Below are 21,397 nucleotides of genomic sequence, written 5' to 3'. Positions count from 1 at the left end.
TTTTTAAATGTCAGAAATATTTGTCAAGTTTGAGTTGTATGTTTATTATTCTATAATATAATAATATATTTAAAAGATGACAAACAAGTGAGATGGGAAAATATTCATGTTGAATTCATTTACAGAATAATTATCCACACTAATAATTGTCCAATAATTGGGTTGGTCTACTGGCTGTCAAGAATCCCCAAATTCACTTTATAAAACATTTGATACCACTTGAACCTACAAAAATCCCAAAACAAGTTTACAGAAAGCATAACAAAAATGCTGCTAACAAAAATACTAAACCAAGGGTGCTGAAGTCCAGTCCTCAAGAGCTACTGTCCTGCAACTTTTAGATGTATCCTTACTCCAGCAGAACGGGATCAGCTCTGAACAGACCTGTTAAAGAGCCGTTCATTTGATTCTGGTGTGTTGGAGCAGGGAAGCATCTGAAAGTTGCAGGATGGTAGCTCTCGAGGACTGGACTTGAGCAGCCCTGTACTAAACAGCCATATATACCAAACAAATAAACTTACGTTAAGCGAACAATGTATATGAATCGATACTCTTGCACAAATGGAAAATTAATGCATCCATAAAAAAATGATCAAAAACATGATAATCTTAACATGAAACTTGCCTTGTTACAATAAGCTCCAGACAGACTCCATACTGCTATCCCTGCTCCTCGGACAAACACATGATGTCAGAGATACGTTACAATTGTGGGAGCAACTCTGTCTGGTAAAAAACTCCCAAAAAAACGCATGTGCGTGTGTGTGTGTGTGTGTGCGTGAGGTGTACAATGCTGAGTCACACCAATATCAAAAGATACTAATATTTTTTACATTGTACTGTATTGTTCTGGCAGCCTTTCTGTCCAGGGTGTACACCTCCCTCTCTCCCCTTTCGACCAGTGACTGCTGAACTAAGCACCTTTCCCCAAGCAGAGACAAGTGGTATAGACAATGGATGGTTGGTTGGCTGGATGGATTTTACTGTTAGCTCTAAATAGAATTTGAGGTCTCCTAAACAAGGTAGTTTCTATGACAGCCAGCAGGACTTTGGTCTTTGATAGTGTACAAGTGTGGTTGACGATTTGTGTTATTTGTTTTAAAATCTTGTGTGAGGCAGCTTTCGGAGTGACATGCGAGTTATTCCAAAATTCACGATAAAGGGGTGTTGTGTTCACTTCAGCCATGCTATATTAGAGCCACCTCTTTGGAGAGGCTTTGACCCCTGTCTTTGCACCCCATGTCTCCACATTGCTCAAGCATCTTACAAAAGCATAAAGAAGTACAGGATTAAAAGGAATAAGACGGCTGGAGAAAGGATGAAGTCGTAAACAGACTGTGTGTGTTCCTTCACTGTTCTCTTGTTTGTTCTCCCTCTTGAGGGAGCTGGATGATCTAATGGAAGAGGCTGGCTAGGATGGTGGGGGTGTCGAGTGGCAGCTTGTTGGGGTTTTAATTAGTCGGAGTAATCAAAAGATGATTGTGAATGAGGCATAGGAAATAAAAGCAAGCTTCGTTGAGTAGGGCTGCACTGTTTGCTCAGCCAAAGCTCAAGAAGTCAGAGAAAGGCCAGGATATTCTCTGGGGACCCACTTCAGCATGTTTGCAGGCAGACATTAATCACTCTGACTAATTTATTCAGTTTCAGGGGTTCAGAGTGAGGTGAGCAAATTGTGAGATAGTTATCAAAATGTACTTTCTTTCCCATCAGATGGTCAGAAAAAAAAACCTTAAAATGATTAAAGCTGCATGTATAAGTATTCTAAAAATGTAATTACAGTTGCATTGATCACTGATCACATTTATATTGACAACATATTTTCAGTTGTAGTATTCATTCAGTGTTGTATTAAGTTGCAGAAAGCTGTAACAGGAAATTACAGCTTACATATGTGTGTGTATAGATTTATATGTATATACACTTACTGCCAAAAAAAACATCAAATCTGGAGCATCCAGAGCAAGAGCAGGTCTTGCTGGATGCTTAATAATCCAAAATAAATAAGTAATCAACAATGTTTTATTACATTCAGCATTACTTCATAATGCAAAGTATTTTTTTTTTGTGACAAAAGAAGTCGAACACATTGTGTTCTTTCTTCCACATTGATGTGTCACAAAGACAAGCTGAAGTTTATGTCCACATCAGGAAATTTGGTGGCCCTAATAGACATAAACAGCTTACTTGTCCTTCAGATGGAGAGAAGGTTAGGGCAGTTCTCTAACCTGCAAAATCACTGTACCTGACCCACAAGAGCACAAACACATCTCCAATGCGCATCATTGCAATTACAAAAAAATCTGTGAGTGTTTTGTAGTTTGTTTTTAATTTGGTCTAATGTTTAGAAGATTCCATTTAGTGTCTTTTGAGCAAAAACCCTCAGCATAGGCTGTTTTATGTCATTTAGAAATCTACCAAAGGCAAATTAATTACTCATTACCTTTGTGAACAGTGGTTCAGTTGAAGGACAAATGGGGAAAAAAAGTTTTTATATTTTATTTGGAGTGAACAGTTGCATGTTTGGGAACAACAACCAGCACTAAAGCTTGTGTTGTTCAGAAATGCCAAGTTTAATTTTAGATGTACCATGCTTACCTTTTTACTGAAACTTTTATATCCACAAGAATTAGAAATATTAAAATGCCAGAATTTCCATTGTTGTGCCACAAAGATTTAAGTAAATTAATGCAAAAAATATGGTAGTTCAGAGCAGGCATGTGGAGATGGGGGTGGGGGATATTTTTATGCCTGCTTGTGATCCTTTTACTAAATATAACAATTTAATAAAATAAATAAGTCTGGCTGCCCCCGGTCTAATAACGACTGAAAGGATTCTCAGTTCCTCTGCCTCCATGTTACTATTGAATATTTTTTTCCAACATATACTTGTTTGTGAATAAAAACACAGGTCTGACGTTGAAGTTAGAAAAACTGTTTGTTTTTTGTAATTGTCCTCGCAATAGCTGACAACATCCGCGCCTAAACACAAAAATGCTGCAAAAAAATACAGCGGACCTAATTCAAACCTCAGACGGTTCCCCTGCCTAAAGGAACCTCAGACTCAAGAACGTTTGGCCTCCAAGTCACTAAAACTAGCTCTTTTAAATACCAGATCTCTCTGTGCTAAAGCTCTATTAATCAATGATTTCATCACTGAGCATAATATTGATGTTATGTTTCTGACAGAAACATGGTTGAATGACAATAATGAACCGATCGTACTAATTGAATCTGCGCCTCCTAACTACGATTTCTTAAGTGAGAATAGAAAACATAAAAAAGGAGGAGGCGTGGCTTCAATATTTAACCCTTTGTGGCCCTGCTCTGATTTGGAGTGCATTAACCTCTAGAGGTTAAGAATACCGTAAATAGTAGTAAAATTTCTTTGGGTCACTTTACCTCTTTTGAGTATCTTGGAATTGAGATTAAAGGCCTCAAACGAACTTTAACACTAACTTTATACAAAACTCCAACATATGTGAAAAATGTCTTTACTGAGTTGAATGAACTTCTATCTCTCGTATGTATTAATTATGAATGCTTAATAGTTGTTGGTGATTTTAACGTTCATGTTGACAACCCCCAAGACAGAGGGGCTAAAAAGCTTTCTAATATCTTAGAGACTTTTGGTCTAACACAACATGTCAAACAAGCAACACAAACTCAAGGACACACACTGGACCTGATTATCAGTAAGGGTGTGAATATTTCCAATGTCTCTGTAACTGATGTCGCCCTGTCGCATCACTTTGCTGTTATCTTTGAAAGTTCTTTATCCTTTAATCCACTTGGACAAACAGCAACCATCACAAAACGTTCTCTCACTGAAAGCACAGCAGAAATATTTAATCATATCTACTCTTCTTGCTCACCCTTAAGCTGTAATGACGTAGATAAGTTGGTAAATGATTTTCAGTCTAAAGTTTCAGATATCATTGATTCCATTGTCCCAATTAAAATGAAGGTTGTGTCTGGTAAGAAGAAATCTTCATGGAGAAATGCACAAACAGTTAGATCTGCAAGACAACTCTGTCGTAGGGCAGAACGAAAATGGCGTAAAACTTCATTATGACATCTATAAAGAAAAACTACGTTACTATCATTTAACACTCAAACATGCAAGACAGGCCTTCTTTGCAGATGTCATAAACAAAAACATTAACAATGCTCGAGCTTTATTTGCAACAGTTGACAGGCTCACAAACCCTCCTATCACGTTACCACCTGAATTTCAGTCTATTGCTGCCTGCAACCAGTTTTCCAGTTACTTTTCAGAGAAAATTCAAAAAATCAGAGGATTAATCTGCACATCCACTATAAAGTCAGTATCAACACTGTGCCCAAACAAAACAAATACAGGAAAAATGACCCAATTTGAACTACTTAATTATAAAACCCTAGAGGAAATTATAAGTCAATTAAGCTCCAGTTCCTGCTGTCTGGATGTCCTACTCACACATTTCTTTAAGAAAGTTCTGCCTGTTGTTGCTATTGATCTGATCCAAATAGTAAATTCATCGCTCTCATCAGGCGTTTTCCCTCAGGCTTTGAAAATGGCAGTAATCAAACCTCCCATTCATCAGCAAAGTTATTGAAAAAGTTCTGTGTAAACAGTTAAATTGCTTCCTAATGATAACCAACCGCTTTGACTCCTTCCAATCTGGTTTCCGGTCTCACCACAGCACAGAAACTGCCCTCGTAAAAGTGTTCAATGACATCCATATAAATACGGACTGTGGGAGAACCACAGTGCTGGTTCTGTTGGACCTCAGTGCAGCTTTTGACACTGTTGACCTTGAAATATTCCTGAATCGACTGGAGAGTTGGGTCGGACTCTCCTTTCCAGTGCTTAACTGGTTTGAATCTTACATAAAGAACAGGGATTTCTTTGTTTCAATTGGAAACTTCTCATCAAAGAGGTCAAAGGTCACATGTGGGGTACCCCAAGGTTCAATCCTCGGACCCCTCTTATTCAATATCCATATGCTCCCACTAGCTCAGGTTTTAACAGGAAATAATATCAGCTACCATAACTATGCAGATGACACACAGCTCTACATTACGATGTCACCAGGTGACTCAGAACCCATCCAATCACTGAACAGATGCTTAGAACAGATAAATGTGTGGATGTGCCAAAACTTCCTCCAGCTGAACAAAAACAAAACTGAAGTTATTATTTTTGGACCTAAAGAGGAACGATCTAGAGTTATAGACCTAGAGTTATAGATCTAGAGTCAGTGCACAGCTTCAGTTATTACAACTGAAAACCAGCGATCAGGCCCGAAACCTGGGAGTAGTGATGGACTCTGAACTGAACATTCAGAGCCACATAAAGACAGTCACAAAGACGGCCTTCTATCACCTGAAGAACATTTTCAGGATTAAAGGACTAATGTCAACAACGTCTTCACAGGTCTGTCCAACAAATCAGTCAAACAGCTGCAGCTGATCCAGAATGCTGCTGCTCGCGTTCTCACTAAAACCAGAAAGATAGAGCACATAACACCAGTTTTAAAGTCCCTCCACTGGCTCCATGTAGCTCAAAGAATAGACTTTAAAATACTGTTGTTAGTTTATAAATCACTGAATGGTTTAGCATCACAATACATTAAAGATTTGCTGCTGTTGTATCAACCTTCCAGACCTCTCAGGTCTTCTGGTTCTGGTTCTGCTCTGCATCCCCAGAACCAGAACCAAATGAGGAGAAGCGGCATTTAGCATCTATGCACCAAAAATCTGGAACAAACTTCCAGAAAACTGTAAAACAGCTGAAACACTGGCTTTCTTTAAATCTCAACTAAAAACCCACTTGTTTAGAGCTGTATTTGAAACGTAATCAATTGCAAATTTATTGACGGAATCTGACTTGATATTGTTTTTATTGTTGATTCTATGTTGCATTGTATTTTTGTGTTTGATTTGATGTAAAGCACTTTGAAATGCCTTGCTGCTGAAATGTGCTATACAAATAAAGTTTTATTTTTTATTTTTGATTAAGTATGTTTAAAGTTATAATGTCAAAATTGGTACAAGCATGCTTTTAGTATACTTTGTATATATTTATAGGTAGTACACTTAATACTTAGTATACTTAAAATGTACTTACACAAATGTAAGTTTATTTGAAATATACTGAAGTATTTTATTTTTCACTTGTTTTCCTGCACATGTTGATATAATTACTTTCCAGACACTTTATCTTTTTTAAATGTGTGACTTTGGGTTTATGTAATGCAGTGAAAAGATGTAAACCAACAACCACACCCAAACATTTTTTTTAATCCAAAGGAAAAATAAAATCCACCTCACAGACTACTATTATATAGTTCTGGTGTTTCACATTGTCAGCAGGAAATTGCCTTCTTTCAGAAAGCTGACCAGCTGCTCTGTTAAAAGCAACAAGCTGCTAGCAGCGCTGCTAGATCATTCAGCTTACTGCATGTGTTTCTGGCACTGACTGTGATTAAACTCATAACTGTTCCTCCATACTGAGCAGCTCTCTGATAGCAGACTACATATCTGTGGTCCACAGCTAATTTTCAAAAACAACTTTTGACCTAAATAACGAGCCAGTCAATGAATGCTGTGAGCTGTCAATCAATGGTTTCGGTGCCATACCTCGATCCTTCCTGTTAGTAAGTAGGTACTGGTCAGCCGGGCTGAGCTGTGCCAGATTTGCTAATGGAAAATGAATCTGGCCGAGCCAGACCGAGACCATACCGGTTAGAGGTAGGCTAGTGGAAAATCAACTTTTCATGGTCCCCACATGATGACAATTATATGGTATGATCCAATTAAATATTAGATTCTTCATTAATATGATTTGTTTCTATGTTGTTGTAGGGTGTTTTAAGATCTTGTTCAGTGTGCCCCTTTTTAACTTCGAGCCTGTGGCCCTCTGAAGATCTCTGCACAGCCCTGGTTGTGAGTTGATTTCATATTAAATGCAGACAACTTATTTTCTTCAATAAAACTCATTCAAATATACTTTATTATAATCTCCTATTATGACAACAGCTTTTCGTCGGCATTACATTAGATTTCCAAAACAAACTGTTGTGAGTCACTTATCTGCAATAATATTTAATGTATAATCTGTATTATTTTCTGCTCATCTTTGTCATTGTGCAGATGTCAATTTTAAACAGATAAGCAAAAATGTGCAGGTTGAAATAAGTTGGTTACAGGAAGAAATCTGCTGAAGAGAGGAGTGAAGTATGACTTGAAGAGGAGCTGTGCAGCTGTTCAAACAGAGCCCTTGTGTACTTCCCTCCCAGTCAGCTCCTTCCTCCTTCCACTCTCATCCCCAGACTCAGCAAGGAGCTGCCTCTGACACTTTCTGCTCACCATCAGCAATTCTATTATTTAGTCTGGCACAAAACAGTTGTTGTACATTTTTTTGTACCATGTTCCTTTAACTTTTTTGGAAAGTTTTCCTTTCCACTTATTCTAGATTACCTACAACAATTTGTGGTTCAGCTGAAATGGAAAATCCAGACTGTGCCTCAAACAGCAAAGAACCTAACTGGACTGTATCTGGTAGTGGTTTTCCCACTTACCTTCTTCTCTCAGTATCTCTTGACCACTTTGATTTCGAATTCAGTTAATCTCATCTCCCATCTTTTTATTTCTCGTCAACTGGTATTTCTTTCTTGTCATACCAGCTTGGCCTATTTGTGGTACGAACTTTGGACTCAGGTCCCAGATTCAAATATATATATATATGTATGTATCTATGTATATATATATATATATATATATCTATATATATATTTATAGATATATGTATCTATATATATATATATATATATATAGAGAGAGAGAGAGAGAGAGAGAGAGAGACAGAAAAGAACTATTTTCTCTGAGATGCAAAAAATATAAAGTTAAAGTCCTGCCAGATTTTTTTCTTCCTCCACCACAAGATCTCTGTCATAGTGAGACAGAGATGTCTCTCTCTATGACAGATCTCTGACAAGAGCTCTATCGCTTGTCATAGAGATCTTTTCAAGGTCTCTCTTTCATACAGACCTTTTTGATGCCACGATGTTCAGAGGATGAAGAGGATCATTGTCTTCTCTGTCATAGACCATCTTTTGAAGGTCTTCTTCACATTGATGCAGAGGTAGTTTCTCTGTCATAGAGATCTTTTCAAGGTCATCTATTAAGTCCTGCCAGATTTTTTTCTTCCTCCACCACAAGATCTCTGTCATAGTGAGACAGAGATGTCTCTCTCTATGACAGATCTCTGACAAGAGCTCTATCGCTTGTCATAGAGATCTTTTCAAGGTCTCTCTTTCATACAGACCTTTTCAAGGTCTCTCTGTCATAGAGATCTTTTCAAGGTCTCTATGAACAGGTCTCTCTGTCATAGAGATCTTTTGAAGGTCTCTATGACAAGATCTCTCTGTCATAGAGATCTTTTCAAGGTCTCTATGACAAGGTCTCTTTGACAAGATCTCTCTATCATAGAGATCTTTTCAAGGTCTCTATGACAAGGTCTCTTTGACAAGATCTCTCTGTCATAGAGATCTTTTCAAGGTCTCTATGACAAGATCTCTCTGTCATAGAGATCTTTTGAAGGTCTCTATGACAAGATCTCTATCATAGAGATATTGTCAAGGTCTCTATGACAAGATCTCTCTGTCATAGAGATCTTTTCAAGGTCTCTATGACAAGGTCTCTTTGACAAGATCTCTCTATCATAGAGATCTTTTCAAGGTCTCTATGACAAGGTCTCTTTGACAAGATCTCTCTGTCATAGAGATCTTTTCAAGGTCTCTATGACAAGATCTCTCTGTCATAGAGATCTTTTCAAGGTCTCTATGACAAGATCTCTCTGTCATAGAGATCTTTTCAAGGTCTCTATGACAAGATCTCTCTGTCATAGAGATCTTTTCATCTCTCTGTCATAGAGATCTTTTGACAAGATCTCTATGACATAGAGATCTTTTCAAGGTCTCTATGACAAGGTCTCTTTGACAAGATCTCTATCATAGAGATCTTTTCAAGGTCTCTATGACAAGGTCTCTTTGACAAGATCTCTCTGTCATAGAGATCTTTCAAGGTCTCTATGACAAGATCTCTCTGTCATAGAGATCTTTCAAGGTCTCTATGACAAGGTCTCTTTGACAAGATCTCTGTCATAGAGATCTTTTCAAGGTCTCTATGACAAGGTCTCTTTGACAAGATCCCTCTGTCATAGAGATCTTTTCAAGGTCTCTATGACAAGATCTCTCTGTCATAGAGATCTTTTCAAGGTCTCTATGACAAGATCTCTCTGTCATAGAGATCTTTTCAAGGTCTCTATGACAAGATCTCTCTGTCATAGAGATCTTTTCAAGGTCTCTTTGACAAGATCTCTCTGTCATAGAGATCTTTTCAAGGTCTCTTTGACAAGATCTCTCTGTCATAGAGATCTTTTCAAGGTCTCTATGACAAGATCTCTCTGTCATAGAGATCTTTTCAAGGTCTCTATGACAAGGTCTCTTTGACAAGATCTCTCTATCATAGAGATCTTTTCAAGGTCTCTATGACAAGGTCTCTTTGACAAGATCTCTCTGTCATAGAGATCTTTTCAAGGTCTCTTTGACAAGATCTCTCTGTCATAGAGATCTTGTCTCTTTGACAAGATCTCTCTGTCATAGAGATCTTTTCAAGGTCTCTATGACAAGATCTCTCTGTCATAGAGATCTTTTCAAGGTCTCTATGACAAGATCTCTCTGTCATAGAGATCTTTTCAAGGTCTCTATGACAAGATTTCTCTGTCATAGAGATCTTTTCAAGGTCTCTATGACAAGATCTGTCACAGCTGGCTGGCTTCTACAACTGTCATTCCATAAAGCCTCCCTGAACTCTGGCTATTCCCTTTTGGAAAGCTCCCCTGCTTGCTTAAGGGTCCAGATTTAAATTTCATGCCTCAAAAACACAGTTGTTATTTTTTTTATATAACCAGGGCATATGCAGTCTGCGACGGACTGGCGACCTGTCCAGGGTGTACCTCGCCTCTCGCCCGGAACGTTAGCTGGGGATAGGCACCAGCAACCCTCCCGACCCCATTAGGGACAAGGGTGAACAGACAATGGATGGATGGATGGGCATATGCAGTCATATTCAATAAGTTAGAATATGTGTTCCGATGAGGCTTATTTGTCAGATGAAATGTATTTTTTAAAACAACCTTTTACCAGGAGTTAAACATACTTTTCATTTTTCTTTTTTAAATGTAAAAAATTAAATGTACTTTTGAAAAACAGATTTTTAGCAGAAATTAGACATACTTTTCAGTAAAAACTGGAGTAAAAACTGATTTAAGTTTTTATTGAGCTTGAATCCTATTTAAAAGATTACAATATAACTGAGAAATTTCAGTCTGGGTTTACAGGTGCTCATAGCACTGAAACAGCTTTGCTTCAAATTTGTGTAATGATCTTTTAACCGTAGATTCAGGCAATGCTGCTGTTTTATTTACTTTTAGATCTGAGTGTTGCATTTGACACTGTAGATTGTGAGATTATTTTATTTATATTAAAACATTATGTTGGCCTAAGAGGCTCTGTTTTGGAATGGTTTACATCATATTTCGAAAACAGAACCTTCTCAGTCCATCTTGACCACCAATGTTGTTCTTGGGCCAAACCTTTAAAGTATGGCTCAATTTTAGGTCCTATTTTGTTTATTTTATATTTATTGCCTCTTGGTCAGATTTTTTAAAAATTCAACCTTTCGTTTCATTGCTTTGCGCATGATGGTCAGATTGATATGCCCATAAAACTACTAAATGATAAAAATTATTTAGTACTTGATACTTTAATATCAAGTATCCGACTTGATACTTGGTGCTTTAGTTCCGTTTTGTCGGAATCTTGGTTTTATCTTTGATAGCTGTTTAGAAATTGTCAAACTAATTATTTCTGTTGTTAAATCCAGCTTTCATCACTTAAGGATTCTAGCAAAGGTGAAATCTTTCTTTTCTTTTAAGTTGTCAGTCAGAGAAGTAGGGCTCTGTCTGCAAAACCCTTTAGGTTGAGGTTCAATTGCTGAATTAATGTCTGGATAACCTGGATGCACATCTGTCTTCAAAATTTTGCACTGTGGGATGATCACTCACTTACCTTATCAGTGGTCATAATATTATGACTGATCAAGGCATACAGTACACTTGGGCATTGTATTGGCTCTACTATATTCTTTTTTCTCCAAATCCTTTGGTTGTCATGATATTTGCTGACTTGTTTGTGCCAAATCATTTAGATATCAGGTTAAACTCTCATAACGATGTTAATTAAAATCAATTCAATTCTAAGTATTCTCTCAATCTTCTGTCCTCAGATTATTTTCCACCAAGTGCAGTGGCTGTCTGGAGAAAATCGGTCCAACAGAGTTTGTAATGCGAGCTGTGCAGAGTGTTTACCACCTCAGCTGCTTCTGCTGCAGTGTCTGTGAGCGCCGACTGAGCAAAGGAGACGAGTTTGTGCTTAAGGCTGGTCAACAGCTGCTGTGTAAGGCCGACTATGTGAAAGAAAGAGACCTGCTGAGGACCATGAGCCCAGAGAGTTCAGATTCAGGTATAATTAGGAGTTTTCTCTTAATTTAGTACTTTCTACTGTATATCCCATTGTGTTACTCTTCACATCTACTTCTGTTCATGTTGAATTCTACCTGAAGTAAAAAAAAAGCTTCAGGATGAAAAAAGGTGTCAGCTGTGATCTGTTATGTGTTCACCCACAGAAAAGAGTGAGGATGAGACTTCAGATGTAAAGCCAGAAAAAATCATTACAGCAGAGAAAAGGAATGATGACAGCAAAGATCCTCTGCGTCCTAAACGACCGCGCACCATTCTCACCACACAGCAGAGACGTGCCTTTAAGGCATCATTTGAGGTTTCCTCCAAGCCCTGCAGAAAGGTGAGCAAATTATCAGGCAGTAAAAGAAAATACGTCTCTCACAGTCATGCTTTTCTACCTGAAAGTTCTCCTTAGAACCAGTCATTGGATGCTCTAAGTAAAGTAACTCTTTTGAAGTTAGTTTAATTTGGCTATGCATATTACATACACCTTTGGTATTCCCAAAGTAAATTAGAACATGTGTTCTATTGAGGCTTATTTGTCAGATTAAAATTAACTTTTAAAAAGGGTATTGAACATATCCTTAAACCAACATTTCTGTATTAAAAATGCTTTTTGTACTGTTCTGATGTGATATTGTAATCTTAAAGCCGGGGTATGCATCTTTTGTAATGACTACACCCAGAATGCAGGTCTGACTGCTGGTTTCCAGCTGTAATAACTGAAGCTGTGTGTTGACTCTAGATCTATAACTCTAGATCGTTCCTCTTTAGGTCCAAAGATAATAACTTCAGTTTTGTTTCTGTTCAACTAGAGAAAGATATGGCACATCCATGTTCTAAGCATCTGTTCAGTGCATGGTTCAGAGTCACCTGGTGACACTGTATTGTAGAGCTGTGTATCATCTGCATAGTTGTGGAAGCTAATCTTATTTGTTGTTATAACCTGAGCTAGAGGGAGCATATAGATACTGAATAAAAGAGGCCCTTGGATTGAACCTTGTGATTTCTGTCTGCTTCTGCTTTCCTATTGAAACTGTTCTTTATGTAAGATTCAAACCAGTTAAGTACTGGAGAAGAGAGTCCGACCCGACTCGTTTTAGTAATATGTCATGGTCAACACTAAGGTCCAGCAAAACCACAGTTTTTCCACAGTCTGTATTTATGTGGATGCCATTAATCTCTATGACTAGTGCACTCTCAGTACTGTGTGAGCCTTGAAACCAGAGTGAAATATATCAACGCGGTTGGTTAACGTTAAGAAACAATTTGACTGCTGAAACAGCATTTGCAATCATTTTGCTGATGAATGGAAGGTTGGAGATTGGCCTGTAATTCTGTAGTAGTGATTTGTCCAGATTGTTCTTTTTTATCAGTGGTTTGATAGCTGCTGTTTTTAAAACCTGAGGGGCACCACCTGATGAGAGAGATGAGTTTACTATTTGAATCAGTTCAGATGCAATGACAGGTGGGACTCCTTAAGAAAATGTATGGGTATGATATCAAGACAACAGGAACTTGAGCTTGATTGATTTGTAATTTCTTCTAGGCTTTTATAGTTAAGTACGTAGTTGAAATTGAGTCATTTTTTTCTGCATTTGTTGTGTTTGCAAAGCACTGGTACTGGAGCTTTACAGAGCTGACGTTTATACTGCTCTTCCAAGCAACTAACCCAAAGATTTCCATATGCTTTCCTGTATTATGGAGTGGTGGGGGGGTTACAACATATTCCTTGTATAATTGAAATGCATAAAATATATTAATAAGTTTGATCTTCCAGGTCAGAGAAACCCTGGCAGCAGAGACCGGGCTGAGTGTTCGTGTGGTCCAGGTGTGGTTCCAAAACCAAAGGGCAAAGGTCAGCAATGTGTCCCTAAAACAGACTCCAGAACCACGTTATGCATGTATACTGCTGTTCTCATGTCTGTAGTTGTACTAATGTTAAGATGCAAAGTTATTCTGTTATTTCTTTATGTCAGGTACTAGATCCTTTTTTGCATGTTGTATAATCAAACTTTCCCACATCTCTCACTAAAAATTATTCCTTCTGCCTTTTGCCAAAAGTGCTTAAATGTCTGAATCAGATCTGTATCAGTTAAACCCAGTAGATTAAACATTTCTAATCTGCCATTTGCTCTGTTTGCTCATATTTGGGCGAACAGGCTTGCCAAAGTTTGGCCAGCCAAAAGGTTTTTTACCCCAATCAGCAACCAGTCCGTCAGCATGAGTCTTAAATTGCTAGTTGGTTTTAGTCTCACAATTTTAAGCATTTCACAATCATTTGTAATATTTAAGTGCTTCTTTCTATAGTTGGCAAAGACGAAACTGATTAATTAATTTAAGAAAAAAGCTTACTAGGTACTTTTTTCTTAAACTTTATGATTTAGACTGATTCAATTCAATTCAAATTCAAATTAAAAGTTCATACACTGGTTTATGTTTATTTACTTACAGATGAAGAAGTTAGCACGCAGACAGCAGCAACAGCAGGAGCAGCACAGCAGTCAAAGACTGGGCCCAGGTAAGTTTATTATCAATGATTGATAATAGTAATCAATCACTAATAGTACTGTACTGTTTATATGTATAACAATACACATAAATTACAGTAAAAATTATTAAGTTTATTAACCCTTCGGAGTCTTGGGTCTAAATGGAAGTCTTTTAAATGCATGACGTCATGCCCGCCACAGGGCGGGCGTAGACCTCAAAAGGTGTTAAAAGAACAATAGTGCACTCTCAGTTGTCTAATTAAAAATAATCATATGTTCTGATGTCAGAGTGTCATCCATGCTGGGGAATATTATTTTTTCTGACTGCACTGCTATAAAGTGGAAGCCCTGATTTTATCAGTAGAGCTTGCTTAATGTAGTGTGGGCTAATTGCCACTGTGGTCTTGCAGCGGATATGAGCAGACAGTTTAGATAAGTGTCTCACTGCTTTGGCAAGTACAGCTTCTATCTGCTCTGGGATTTGCAGCATGTCAATATTGGCAGAACAGCTCATTTGGTTTATTACAGCGGAAACTGCTGCTGATAACCAAATGAGCAAAGCAAATCAGCAAATGGGAAATGTTTGAGGTTGATGCCTGAATAAACTGGAAAATCCAAGGAAACACTGATGATGGTCAGCCATCCTTAAGTTAAGACAACCATTCAGTTTATATAACACATCTACTGTGTGCTTTGCCTCGAAGATTCTTAACTAAAAATTGATATAACATTTTATTTAAAATTTATATGAGTATTATATAGGTTATGTCATGTTATTTGCAGTAATTATATTTTTAACTTCCAAAAGTTATGAATGATTTCATATTTTATCTCCAAAATGAGGTACATTTAAGTGGGTGTTTATAGTTCAACACAAAGCACTGCATTTTTAGAAAAGAATGAAGAAGATGATTTTATTTTTCATTTTCATTTTTTGTTGCAAACAGTCTGAAATCCCCCCCAAAAATATTTAGCATTTCTAACAAGCCTCCAATGTCAAAAAATAAATCTAGCTAAATTCATCTTCCTGTAAACTCTGAGCAGCTTCTTCATAATATTGTTTCGTCAATAATATTCTCTACAGAAATCCCAATAAAAGTTTTGTGCAATATGTTTGAGAGGCAATTTCTCATGTTTTGTCAACTTCAACTTTGCATCAAGACATCTCCATTATTCCCATGCTATCAATTTTTTTTTATACTTGCAGGTGTGTAGTTTTGCCCATTCTACCTTTTCAAGTTTTCCCAACCTTCCCAGGGAATGACCTTTAGATATTTTTCTAAAATCAACTGTGAAATTGAAAGGTGCTACTTTTTTTATTTCCACAAGGACTGAATTCCTTTAGATCACTTTGAGAGGAGGACTTTGGACACAAAGTGTCCAAACTATTAATACAGTCATGTCTGTATTTGTGCCAGACTTAACCAAATTCAATGCAAACTTCTGGCCTCCTTATGTGGGTTGTGCTAAACCCACATAAGGAGTTATTAACTCATTGTGAGTTATTAACTCACAATGAGTTAATAACTTATATTATATTAACCAATATTGTTGCTGATTTTTTTTCACTTTTGTGGCTGGCATCAGAAAAAATACCTACATTGGAATATGCAGCCTATGAGTATAAATAGTTGCCGTAAACTTGCCACAAATTGTTTTACCTTAATGATGTATGGAGAAGTTTCTCCATTTTTAAACAAGCACGTAAATGATTTCTCACATGAGGAAAATGTCATAAATTACTGATCTCCGATGACAAAAAATTTTTTAGGAAATTTTGGACATAATTTTTCTACATGAACTGGAAACGCAGTCCAGACTTTCACCCCAATCTAAAGCTATGTTTCATACTAGAAAAATCTTCAGGTTACCTATCTGCTTATCAATATAACATTTTTGTTGAATATTTCTGGTGTGTTGCTTGGAGCTTCTATAAACGTCACTATGTCGTGACAGTATATTATGAGACAGATAATCTCTGAAAAAATTTACCTCCTCTGCCTTCTCCCAATACTAAGTGCAGAAATTCACCGATCAGTCAGAAATAGCCAATCAGAGAGGTGGGTCTTAGTAACCCCACCAATCCCATCATGCTTGTGTATGAGCTGCTCACCTCCTACCCATTTATTTCTGCTGTGTTACAGCTTCTTCCTGATAACCAAGCTTGCCACAAATGCTCAGACTAGTTATCATGGAGGAAATATAGTTTTTCTGTTGTGGCAAATTGTTTCTCTGCCATTAGCACATTTAGCAGCTCTTACTAAAGCATGACTGACAGTTCTAATACCTTCCTCCTGGCTTAGATTGGATGTTTCTGACACAAGAAAGATGCATTTTTAACAAATTGCAATAGTAGCACTGGGAGAAGGTCGAGGAGGTTGATTTTTTTAACAGATTACCTCTCTCACATAATGCTGTCATGACTGCAATTTTAAACAATATATTAAAAGCATATATTTTTATAAAAGTTACATGCTACAACTTTAAAGCCACACAGCATGAAAGAAATCAACTTGAGGGTTAAAAAAAGAACTCCAGTAAGTGAATTAAATGTAGAGAGTGAACTATAAAAATATAACCCATATTTAGGAATGTGTTTTCATAGTCATAAAACGACCACACAATGTATGAACAGAAGAACTCACGTAATGTACAAAGGTTGAGCTGAGAAAACTCTATTTGCTTTTCACTTTTCCAGAAGTAATATCTGGCTGTATGGATGGTCTGCTCAGCACCTTCTCAGGGTCTCTGCCTCCAACCCGGCCCCAGTTGGTGACCATAGAGCATTGTGGGTACAACATAGACTGTCTCCAGCAGGGCCTCACTCCACCTCAAATGCCCGGTGACCACATGAATCCCTACGGTTAGCATCATGTTCAGCTGCTGCAAGATGGCTTAAAGTTCTTATTCTGCATTTTTCTGATTTCTTTAAATTTCAAGAGACATTTTTTTCCATCTTTCTTTTTAAAAATTAACTTAATTTTTTCTAATGTATTATAATTACTTTGAAAAAACCTGATTTAAGTCAAATTTTCTGGGCTTCCTACGACAGTTTGCTGAAATTTTGGTCCACTCCTGACAAATCTGGTATAACAGATTTTTTTTTTGACACGTTTTTAGTGCAGCCCTCAAAATATTCTGTGGTCTATGGTATGCCCTCTTCAATTCATTGACTGTTTTTCTTAGCCAATTTGGAAAGTTTTTGTCTTGCATTTGGATAATTAATTTGTGCTCAATCTTTACTTTCCTGTCTTGAGATGTTGTATTTTCATGTATTGTTATTTACTCATGAACCTATTTGAAATTCATCTAGTTAGCATGGCCACCGATGATGGTGAATACACAATTTTCTTGGAACTATAAGTTGTTTCCCTGCCATTAGTACATTGTGCAGCCCGTACACAAGCTTGATTTACAGCACTGAAACACTTCCTGGCTCTGATTGGTTGTTTCTGGCATGGAGCGGTGCTTCACTGCAGTTTGCAATCATAGCACTGGGAGGAGGTTGATTTTTTTCACTGATTATCTGTCTCATGCTAGTCTGTCTCAACAGTTTTAACAAATATGAGAAAAACATTCATTATGAATGGCCCACATAAGGGGCCATTTCTATGAAGAGATGTGATTGATCCCCTACAAATCAATTAATCAACAGCCTTTAACACAATACTGTGACTTAGTTCTAACCAAACCATCCAATTGTACTGTACTTTGTAAAAACATAGAGAGTATTACCAACATGTATTTTATGTAGGTGCTAGTCTAATTTATCTGTATGTATTTGCACTGTGTTTTTGCAAATGCTTAATTTCTTCCTTCCTTCCTTCCTCCCTCCCTTCCTTCCTTCCTTCCTTACTTCACGCATTAGAATATTGAGGGCAAGGTTTACAGTGACTTGCTAAGGTCATTTCCACATCCAGCATGAAATCCCAGAGTTCTGATGGAAGATAACCTCTCCACAATTACTATTTTGTTGCTACAACACATTTAATATTGAATTGTCAAAATAAAGACATTAAAGTGTTTGCTATTTTTGGCAGCTGTACATACTGTCTTGCTTTATTTTTCACGTTTTTGTGTTATTTCTCCTTTGCCTAGGTATGGATTCCATTTTCCATGACGACAGTGACACCTCTATGACAAGTTTAAGTGAGGCCTTTATTGCCTTTCCAGGTGGAGGATTCCTACAGGCACAAACAGGAAACCCAATAGACAGCCTTTACTCCATGCACAGCTCCTACTTTGCTTCCTGAGACCTGCCCATCATTGTCTCATGCTGCTGAATAAATATTTTTCAAAACTATTCACAAATGGACAAAGTTAAAGATCAAATTGATTGATTGTATTTGATTTGGGTTATTTAATGCAGAAAAAAAACTACTTTCAAAAATGTTAAAACTTCTGTCAGTCAGCATGTGTAAAGAGATCCCAGATCTATCAGAGATTGTTTTATTCTAGGGACATTTCATATAAGAAGGTAACTATTAGTAAATATAATTCTACTGACATGATTTTTGCGAACCATTAAGTCTATCTGTATCTGTTCTTGTATGTATGTGTGAAATGTAATTTACACCTTAAAGAACATCCAGAATTGCCCTTTAAAATGGACAACTATTTATCTCTCACCAGCATCCATGTGTCATTTAAATGGGCATCAAATGTAAATATCTATTTTTTAAATTAAGAAGTTTTGTTGTACACCAGAAGCCCGAAACTCCTTTTACTCCTATAAGTATTTATATATACAGTTGTATTGTCTGAGAAAACTGTTGTTGCATTACTATTTATTTTCTAATTTTAAGACAATAATGTGTTTTAAAAGCCTCAATAAATGTTGATACCTTAAATAAACAGTGCATTCTACTACAGTCTTGTGATTTCATTAAACTGTCAAAATTATCACTGGAAATTTTAAATAATAAAGTGATGTTACACTTTAAAATATTGAGTGTTGGTTTCAGGAAAAATAGGGTTAGATCAAATTCTATTTCCATCATGGGGGAGAAGTGGAGGTGGCTAAGGAATATAAATACCTCAGTATTCATCTGGACAACAGATGAATGATGAGCCATCATTGGATCCAGGTGCATTAAACCAGGGAGAGAACTAAAACATGCAGGATTCCGGCTCTTGAGGACCAACTTTGGACACCTTTGGTCTATGTCTACTACCTCTAATGGTGTGGGGTTGGTAACACAACTGGCATAAATACATCACTAAATCAGAATACCACAAAGTCTTTTTTATTACTGGGACCATAAAAGACATTTACCTAATATGACGCAATACTTAATATTTTATTTTCTTAAAGACGAAGAGATAATTAAAAGACCACAATATGATAGAAGAAGGTGACCAATTTAAAGGGACCAATTTTAAATACCTTGGGTCATTGCTGGTCAGTCAGCTCACCTTTGTTGAAAACACTAACAACTTTTTAAGAAATGCTAATTTCTTAAAATATATATATATATATATATATATATATATATATATATATATATATATATATATATATATATATATATATATATATATATATATATATATATATATATATATATATATATATATATATATATATATATATTTCAAGAAACCTTAATGGTCTTGGGTATAGCCAATTAGAGGTTTTCTACAAGGCAATTTTTGAGAGTGATTTAGCTTTTCATCTCTTCGGCTGGTAAAAATAAATGCAAAGTGTTTGATTCTATACACACATTGTTGATATTGTGATTCTGTGAATGCATTTTATTTTAGAGTTTCAGAGTCGGAAGGAAAGTTTCCAGCTTGATGGACAAAATAGTTTTATTTTTTCCTATACATAGAATAAATATAAGATTCTGCCAAAAAAAAGGCTATATATGTAAATTTTTTGCTTGTATGTGTTTAACAACCGTGGTTTGTTCATGAATTCTTCTGTGAACCTCATTCATGTGTTTATTATTGAACTTTGCTCAATTACGTTTCTTTGAAAAAGTAAAAAAAGGAAAATTCTCATATGTGGACTCACTAATAATTTGACATTGTAAATGTTTTTTTAAATTATAGTTACTCATGTTACTTTTAATGGCTCCCTAATTATTTTATTCCTCCTATAATTGATTGAGATGCATAGGTATTATTTATAATATGTACTTTATTTTGAGTATATATTTTGAGGGGAGTAGGTGATATTTCGTGACATTTATAAAAGTAGTTATTTCAGTATTAAAGCAATATAATAATATACCATGATAAATTGACTACTAAGCTATTCTAGTTTTTTTTATTTATTTAGGTTAAAGACAAGATTTTGAGTATTGTTAAGGAAAACATGATAAAAAAAAGTACAAAAACAAAAAATACACACACATGCACACACCTACTTTTGCAGTTTCTCCATTAGCGCAGCTGAGCTGCGCCTCTATTACTTTTACTAAAACAGATGTGCTTACACACTTCTCAAAAGTGGAATGAAGTTGTCATCAGCTTTAATAATAATAATAAAATTAGTATAACCAACAAACTACAATATTTACAAATATATTGTGTTTCATAATTATGTTTAAATTATGTCTTGAATTACAAAAAGATTTCAAAAATAAAATAATCTTGAAACTGTAATGGTGCACTAGAGGGACCCAGAAATTCAGCCACGACACAGGAGTGAGCAGTAACTCTGATATTTATTAAAAGGCAGCTTAAACCGGGCACAGGATCGTCAGCTGCAGCACTGGCGTTCCGCAAATGTAGGGATCGGCTGAGGAATAAGGAGGAGAGCAGATGCTGCGCTGACGCAGAGCTCGGGACGAAGTGCCTGGGGAGGGAAGCGCTGATGCAGGGCAGCGTGCCAACTTGTGGGAGCAGCAGAAGAACCAAATCCAGATCCTGAATCCTAGTCAGACGGGCCGAGGTCATACACGATCGGGGCAGAGAGCAGAATCCGTGGGAGTGGGCGAGAGCGGAGAACAACAACAGGCGTGGGTCGAGATCCAGGTAGGCAATCAGTAATAATCCGACAAGGGCGAGGCAAAAGGGACAGGTCCGAGGAACAAGGCGTGGTCGTGATTCTGAGGGCGAGGTAGGAGTGCTGGAAAACTACTAGCTGAAAGCGTTCGATAATCTGGCAGCGTGGTAGTGACTGAGAGAGGTTTAAATAGGAAGAAACACAGGTGCGAGGAATAACGGAAATGAGGGGCGTGACTTGGATTGACTGAACAGGAAACACAAGGTACAATGTAAACATCACAGTACCCCCTCCTCAAGGTCCGGCCCCTGAAGGACCACCAGGCTGGTCGGGGTGATCACGATGGAAATCCCTGATAAGGGTTTTGTCCACAATGTGGCGGGAAGG

General features: G+C 36.9%; 1 protein-coding gene across 1 annotated transcript in view; it reads left to right on the top strand.

Moving 5' to 3' along the window:
• The window catches only part of LOC122847141 (LIM homeobox transcription factor 1-beta-like), a 32,273-nt gene extending 13,394 nt beyond the window's left edge, over positions 1–18,879 (top strand). Inside the window, exons 4-9 of the mRNA XM_044144522.1 lie at positions 11,332–11,567; positions 11,731–11,906; positions 13,347–13,424; positions 14,021–14,087; positions 16,757–16,921; positions 18,157–18,879. Coding sequence (XP_044000457.1) covers positions 11,332–11,567; positions 11,731–11,906; positions 13,347–13,424; positions 14,021–14,087; positions 16,757–16,921; positions 18,157–18,311 — 877 coding nt within the window. The 3' untranslated portion in view covers positions 18,312–18,879. The remainder of the gene's footprint in view (positions 1–11,331; positions 11,568–11,730; positions 11,907–13,346; positions 13,425–14,020; positions 14,088–16,756; positions 16,922–18,156) is intronic.
• Positions 18,880–21,397: the final 2,518 nt, after the last annotated feature.

Source organism: Gambusia affinis, linkage group LG17, assembly GCF_019740435.1.
Source record: "Gambusia affinis linkage group LG17, SWU_Gaff_1.0, whole genome shotgun sequence".
NCBI classification, from domain to species: Eukaryota; Metazoa; Chordata; class Actinopteri; order Cyprinodontiformes; family Poeciliidae; genus Gambusia; species Gambusia affinis.
Note: the sequence above shows the minus strand (reverse complement) of the source record. Positions and strands in the feature narration are given on the sequence as shown.